The sequence below is a fragment of the Amphiura filiformis genome, chromosome 5 (genome assembly GCF_039555335.1).
Source record: "Amphiura filiformis chromosome 5, Afil_fr2py, whole genome shotgun sequence".
In the NCBI taxonomy this organism is placed as follows: Eukaryota; Metazoa; Echinodermata; class Ophiuroidea; order Amphilepidida; family Amphiuridae; genus Amphiura; species Amphiura filiformis.
The window spans coordinates 8,032,172-8,039,814 of NC_092632.1; the positions used below are offsets into that span (position 1 = coordinate 8,032,172).

The 7,643-nt window shown below is 35.0% G+C and overlaps 1 protein-coding gene and 1 non-coding gene across 2 annotated transcripts in view; both read right to left on the reverse strand.

Moving 5' to 3' along the window:
• The window catches only part of LOC140151766 (gamma-aminobutyric acid type B receptor subunit 1-like), a 30,982-nt gene extending 24,164 nt beyond the window's left edge, over positions 1 to 6,818 (reverse strand). The window contains exon 1 of the mRNA XM_072174101.1: positions 6,402 to 6,818. Coding sequence (XP_072030202.1) covers positions 6,402 to 6,818 — 417 coding nt within the window. The remainder of the gene's footprint in view (positions 1 to 6,401) is intronic.
• A 536-nt stretch (positions 6,819 to 7,354) lies between these two features.
• On the reverse strand, positions 7,355 to 7,428 carry Trnat-cgu (transfer RNA threonine (anticodon CGU)). The gene has a single exon. It is a non-coding gene; the product is annotated as a tRNA-Thr (tRNA).
• Positions 7,429 to 7,643: the final 215 nt, after the last annotated feature.

The window sequence follows — 7,643 nt, forward strand, 5'->3', positions numbered from 1 at the left end:
TAGGTAGAGATAATACTCCCTAAAATGACAATATTCAGTGGCCAGTGTATATTAAATATATAAATTGAAATTATCCAGTGTATATGGGTCTATAATATACCCGTTTCCAAGTTGAGGATAGTGCTTCTAAGTAAAGGTGGTGAAAGCTCACATTAAAATACTGATAAACTAAGTCCAATTTTGTGCCTATTTTTGCATTTTTCTCAAAAATTATAGCACATGGGTGACAAGTAAGATATGTATATTATAGGGGCAAGGACTACAACTACTGCACTGGAAATTTTATTTCAGCAGAGACAACAGTTGTGGAGTTACAGTCAAAAATGAGGGAAACCAATATTTGATCAATAAATCAATAACTACTTGCCTTGAGTTGCTGAATTTTCAGTGCAGTAGTTGTAGTCTTTGCCCCTATAATATACATATCTTACCTGTCACCAATGCGCTATAATTTTTGAGAAAAATGCAAAAATAGGCACAAAATTGGTCAGGGGTGTAGTACCCCCTTAATCATTACAATGACATAACTCTCACATTTGATGACAAATTTATTGAAAAAGTTGATGTTTTCAAATATCTTGGTATTAAGTTTGATAGTATTATATCTTGGTCATCACATATTGATTATCATCTGTTAATGTTTCCAAGAGAATAAGTGTTGTAATTGTGTTTAAAGAAATAAGAAACAACTTTCTTTGCTTACACATGCTAGATAGTAATTGCATGGTTTTAATTGTTGTGTGTCTCTTTTTTTATCAATACATTAAATATATGAATACTGACTTTGGAAAAATACACATAAACTTTTCAACTTTCTATATTGAACTTAAACTTATCCTTAAATCAATGTTAGGAGAATGTATGACCACATAGAAAAAGAATGAAGTAACCCCATTTGGCCTCCAAACATCATAATGAAAAGTAAATATTATGTTTACCCAAAGGAAAGTAGTAAATGCTGTCTTTATTAGTGTTACTATTGATCCTGCTTGTATCGGCCCACTGTCAGTGAAGCCGATAAGACTCTGCAGTCAGCTACCTGCACAACAGATTCTTTTGTTCTGCAAGGCTCACTCAGTCATTTAATGAGGCAATACAAACGATCGAAATTGGTGTTGAAATGAGCAAAATTTTGAGTTACACCTTTTCAGTGTAAAAATTTTTTCTCAGCCAAATGAAAAGCAATAATTTTCATTTTTTCAGTAAATGGCTGGAAAAACTATAATGCTTGATACTGATTTTTTTTTTAAATCCTGGTGTTAAACTTAGGCCTGAAATTCAGTCATTTAGTGTAAGATATTCGATTTTTATAGGCTTCAGCTCGGGCCGCGAGCTTTTTCTTGGATCAACCTTTTAGCTTTTCAAAGTAATATAGTTCGCTAATGAAGGATTTTCCCCAACTTTCTAAAGCACATCACCGTGAGCTATATATCATAGTTTTGTCAGAATTTCCGTTTTGATTTCACCATCTTTCACTGTCGGCTGACAAAATTTCTAAATCAACACGTGAAATCTAAAGGCTAGTACTAGCATTGTGGATCGATATCCCTGGGTTTAATAGGAATACCGGCATGGCTATAGTGTTGCCAGAACTTCAATATAGCAAAGAAATTCCCAGACCTATAGCGCTCCTACTGATCATGTTTAACCAGAACACCCAATTGGGGATTTAATCGCTGGTCGGGCAATTTGCTTTCAATGAAAAATTGACCTGGATAACAACAAAGGAAATATCGACTATTTATGCTGGTTGCTCTCGAGATAAAAGTACTCACCATTGCCTACTTTTACTTAGTTTGACATTTTCGGATCATGAATGGAAAAAGGGTAAAACAAAAACGGGAATTCTGACAAAACTATAACATATAGACCCACACGATGTGCTTTACAGAGGTGGGAAATATCTTTCTTTAGCAAACTATGTTAGTTTGAGACGCTAAAACATGAATTCCGTAAAAAGCTCGCAGGCGAATTCAAGGCCTATAAAAATCAAAAATATCACACTAAAAGACACAATTTGATGCTTAATTTTAACACCAGGATTTAAAAAAATGTATATCCAAGCACCAAGTTTTTAACTGACATTACTGAAGAAAAAAAAAAATATTGCTTTATATTTGACCGAGAAAATTAATTTCATAGCAAAAAGGTGTATCTCTGAATTGTGCTGATTTTTTACATGTATCGATCGACTTTTAGCGCGACTAAGCATTTCTAAAGAATTGGTTGTCCAGGCGGCAGACTGAATAGGCTACCAAAAACATGCTTTGCAACATCTTATATCGACCAAGCGCTATCGACCTCCATTGTTACAGGTCGGTCGATATGTGGGCGACATTTGCGCCGGTCTCCTAAGATTAAAGGGGTACTACACTCGATAAATTTGTGTCTATTTTGCATTTTTCTCAAAAACTAATAACACAGTGGTAACAAAGTTATGTATATTATAGGGCAAGGAATCCAATTACTACACTGGAATTTCAATGACCCAAGACAAGCGGTTTGTTATTTATGATCAGAAATAAGGTACCGCTAGGATGTACCTCGTTTCCTATCATATATACTGAACCGCTTGTCTTGAGTCACTGAAATTTCAGTGTAGTAATTGGATATCTTGCCCCAATAATATACATAACTTTTGTTCCCAGTGTATAATTATTTTTGAGGAAAAAAGGCAAAAAAAAAAATTTACCATATGGGTGTAGTACCCCTTAATATATTTGAAAAGAGCGGTATTTTATTCAATCTATGATTGCAGACATACACAGTGCAACCTGCTTTTAGTGCAGCGCGATATATTCAAAAATTGTTTTCACCTATTGCTATGATAGTTAATCCGATTATTATATCATTTCGCCGACAAATATTAAAACGTTTTAACGTTAAAAACAAAGTCGTGATCTATGTGCATTATTAATGTGCAATATTATTGTACCTTTCATTTGATCAGAATCTGTTTTATTTGGACATGTTGTTCTTGTCACATCCATTAGAAAACATATCAAACAATTGACAAATCTGTATCATATATTTGATTAGATTACAGTGTTATTTTGACAAGATTCTACTATATTATCACTGCATAATAGTTAATACCTCTATTCATTAAAGTCAGCAATCACGTATATTTCCTTGTGGGTAAGAAAACTTATCCTTGTTTACTTGCCATTTATGACACAAAACAATTTGAGCAGACTCAATATCCCTTCGCCTCTTTAAGGGATCTGGAATGAGTGTTTTGAGCGTTTCGACAGTATTTTTGTGGGACATGAGAGCACATCAGACATATCGAATTGCATTCTGAATACGAAGAATGTCTTTCTGATATCAAATAATTTTCATTTTTGAAATTCACGATATAATACAAATTTTATGACAAATTATTAAAATTTGATATTTTCACATTTTTGATATATAACAGTCCTCGAAGTAAATTTTATAAATCTAATGATATATTCATAGAGTGTATGTAGCTGGGTGGAAAAGCCTACGATCAATTGAAATTTTGACCTTTCATATTGAAGATATGGATTTTTTCCCAAAAAGACCTAATTTTTTCTGGTGTTTTGGGAAAAAAAATCCATATCTTCAATACGAAAGGTCAAAATATCAATTTTAATCATTTGCCATAAAATGTGTATTACATTGCGAATTTCAAAAATCTAAATTATTTGATATCAGAAGGACAATCTTCGTATTCAGAATGCAATTCGATATGTCTGATGTGCTCCAATGTCCCCCAATAAATACTGTCCAAACGTTCATACCCATCCCATAAGGTTATGTTTAAATTTCCGATGAAAAATGTATTGCTTCTTTACACGTAAAGAACATGTATTATATGATATTTACACAAATTTGCAATCGCCAAGCAACTGATGCCAAGCTAAGTGATTGACAGGCAATGGTTTGTCAGGAAGGGAATCTGCATAATGATCATGTGCGCGTGCGTTGTTTATGTAAGACCTGTATCACAGAACCCTTTGTATTTGAGAAAAAAAAATATCGTTCCAGCAAACACCGAACTTTTTACAGAAAACGTTTGAATGTCGAGTTATATATAAATGCAAAGGGTATAAGATGCCCGGAAGATGCCCAGATGTTTAAATAACATACCGAACACATTTTTGAAAACTTGATGCAAAGCATTCTAATCTCTTTCCCAATGACAAAATATTTTTCAAACATGTTTACCAAAATATTTTTACAGAAACATTTTTAAACAAATTATAAAATGTTGTTTGACGTTTTACACAACACGTTTATGATGTTTTTGCTGGGGCTTTATATATCTTTGATTTTTAGAAAATAATAGTCCATGGTTTCAAACTGATAACCAGCAACAGAAATCTCTCTATCTTTGCGAACGAGACTACAGAACAACTCAGCTTCAAAATAATAGAGAATGCTAACATTCATAATACCCGGAATGCAAAATTTACTCTGTAAGGGAGTATTCATAAATACTTTGGTGGGAGTAGAAACTCCTCGTCAAAAATTACTGAACCCCTTTATGGAAGGTTGAAAAGATATCACAACAAGGACAAATATCCCTGCCAGTGTATACAATAGTGTATGTATACGTATAATACTCTTAGCGGTTATTATAGGCTGTTAGTCCAGGGGAGTTGTCATGGAGCAAAGATGGCCAATCTCAATTTTACATTATCTCAATTTTACATTACTGTGGCTAAAATGCAAGGTAAATTTGGTGCTTACTGTGACAAGTTGCAATGGTTCAAAATAGTATCGAGACTTTTGGGACACTCTGTATTTACCTTTAATGCATTTAATGGTTTGTATACAACGCACAAACAGTATCCGTACACTTAAAGACATTTAAATGAAGTAATCAATAGATGGAGAATTTTGTTCGCCGTTTTTTGGTACCTTATTCGGCATGGTGATTTTGAACTTTAATTTAACTTACCAATTTAAATGAAAAAAATAAAGCATTTCAAAAGTGACAAAGGTTTCTATAGACTTTCTCTTGAAACACGCTAATTTGAAGCGGGCGAATTAGTATTGATCTGTACTCCCGCTCCAATGAACCTATACAAAAGCCGACGGGAATCGTCCGAAGGAAAAAATATCCCAAATGTGTCACTTTTTAAACGATTTCTTTTCTCATTGAAATTAGTAGAACTACAAGTCGCATTGTGCCAAATGAGGTTTCACAGTGAACAAAATTTATCTACTTTTTGTTCGCAATATTATAGTTGTGTGCCTTTTGTTCTACCATGACGAAAAGACTTTATTTTAAAAAAAATCGTTTATTGTCCAATAGCCTGAAATACAGTAGCGTAGCCAGTGGGGGGCAGGGGTGCAGAGTTCCCCCCTGACAAAAAATGAAAGAAAAATGTGCCCCTCTGACCAAAAATCTAGAGGGCAAAGGAATAAAAAAAAGGGCAAGGAGGCCCTATTCCACCAAAATTCACCCCAATCCTGATAGTGGGCGAATATAGTGTAAAATACAAAAATTTTGCACGCACATTACCCCAATAAAGCCTTTTGGAAAGCTTGAAGACATTATACAAAACCGGCATATGTATTGTATAATGCAAATTTTTTTTTCGTCTGTGCCCCCGAAATTTTATTTGGCCACCTCTGACCAAGAAAGCTGGCTAGGCCCCTGCTAAAATATTTGTTTTCTATTATTATCATGAAATTTGGTGGTATAAGATACTGTAGAAACGGTATACGAAAGCTGGAAAGGAAAAACTACAAAAGATCCAATATGTAACTTAAAAGGGAAAAACAAAAAAAAAAAAATCATATTTGAAACAGTATAAAGTTAAAGCCATATTATAACATTTGCTGAGGAGAACGCCCTCAAAAAAAATTTAAATTCTGGTTTTTACACAATTGTAATGTACTTTAGTCAATAAAGATACTCTGCAAAAGACTTTAGGTGCTGTAGTTTTGTCAAAATCCGAGATTTTGAATAAAACGATGGAACCGGCGTTTTATTATTACGATGGAAATATTAGTCGAACACGTATGCACAGTACGTACACGGCGTGCGAGATACACATACACACACACACCGAGGATCGTGCCGTATTACAACCGAGGGAGTAACATGCATGGGCGCTGGTAGTAAATTCCAATTTTCTATGCTTTACCTCACTTGTTCGGCTCAAAATTAAAGGGGACATATCTTACAGTAAAAGCTAACATTTTATGGAAAATAAATACTAATCTATTTTTACAGAAATGTTATAATATGGCTTTAACCTTTGTATCATTATTTTAGCTTGAAGGGGTTAAAGAATATTGACAAAACTGAAAAAATTTCATGTAACTAGAGCTCGAAAAGAACGCTGAAACACTACAAGAGATCCAAATGATAAATGCTACCAAAAGACCGATTTTATTTGACTGTCGAGTTATCAACTTACCTTGGTATCATTCCATATGGCCCGTAATTCATATTGCGATAATATGTCTGATCTGACGTTGATGTCATCAAATGCCATTTCTATTGCAGGAACACAGCCGCTACCATCCCATCCACCACCAGGTCCCTCATAATATGAGCTGATATACAGCTTGATTTTCTCGCCTGGTTTTCTAGAATTCTCCACGCGTGTTTCCTGATCCGAGCATTTGCAACAAGTTAAGTTTGTTTCAAAGTCATCACTGTATCTGAAATCCTCAGTAACTGTCAACATTGATGAAACAGGGCTTGTTACATTCCATGTTTCAAATTCGGGAGGCGCAGTTGTAAATTTTATAGTATCACTCTCTGGTGTAACATTTTTAGTCTCATCTGCAAACACAGTCTTCAGCGAGAGTATTATCAACAAACAACGCATATTGAAACCCGGTATAAGAAAACATGTGAACATCTTAATAGAGATACGCGTCGTATATTCAATTCAATTATAAACCTAAACAACTGGAAATTGATGTTATGTAGTGGACGAGTGGCGTAGTAATACTGTTGTAGTCATGGTAGCAGTCAAACCAAAGGTGCTCCTCTGAGCATCACATTCAACAGGGAAAGTTGAATTATGAGAAAGGCGAATGGAATTACGTCACCATTCAAGGGTGTGAATCCAGGAGGTACAAGATACGCAACACGTGACGTACGAGGCTGACCAAACTACAAGGCTTGCAGCCCGTTCAAAATAGACGGTTAACAGTTACAAATTGAAAAACAACATACGTACAGTGGGATACTTTGTCGCACTTCAACGGTTTGAGAATAACATAATTTTGCTTGGACACCACATAACACATTTAGAATTCATGGATCATCAGTGGCATGATCGACGGGAATTATATAAATAAAGATAATTTTTTCACAAGGTTCGCCGTCGGAAATAATAAAGGAGACAAGTAGAAAAAATGATCCCGCCTGGGAATCGAACCCAGGACCTCAGGTTTACGAGACCCGTGCCTTAACCACTCGGCTACGGGAGCTTTATGATTAGGCTGTTTGAAATTCGAACCCATAAGCGGTCACTTAAACTTATCTCCTCCCCGCAAATAGTTTAAGTGACCGGTTAACAGTCAAACGAGGTCAACAGTCAAATGAGGTCAATCTAAAGACACCACCTGATTTTCGTGGCTCTTGAGCCACAGTAGCTCTAGTTAGTGTAGCCGATCTCGGCTAGATTTTGTATTTCAGTAGTTTC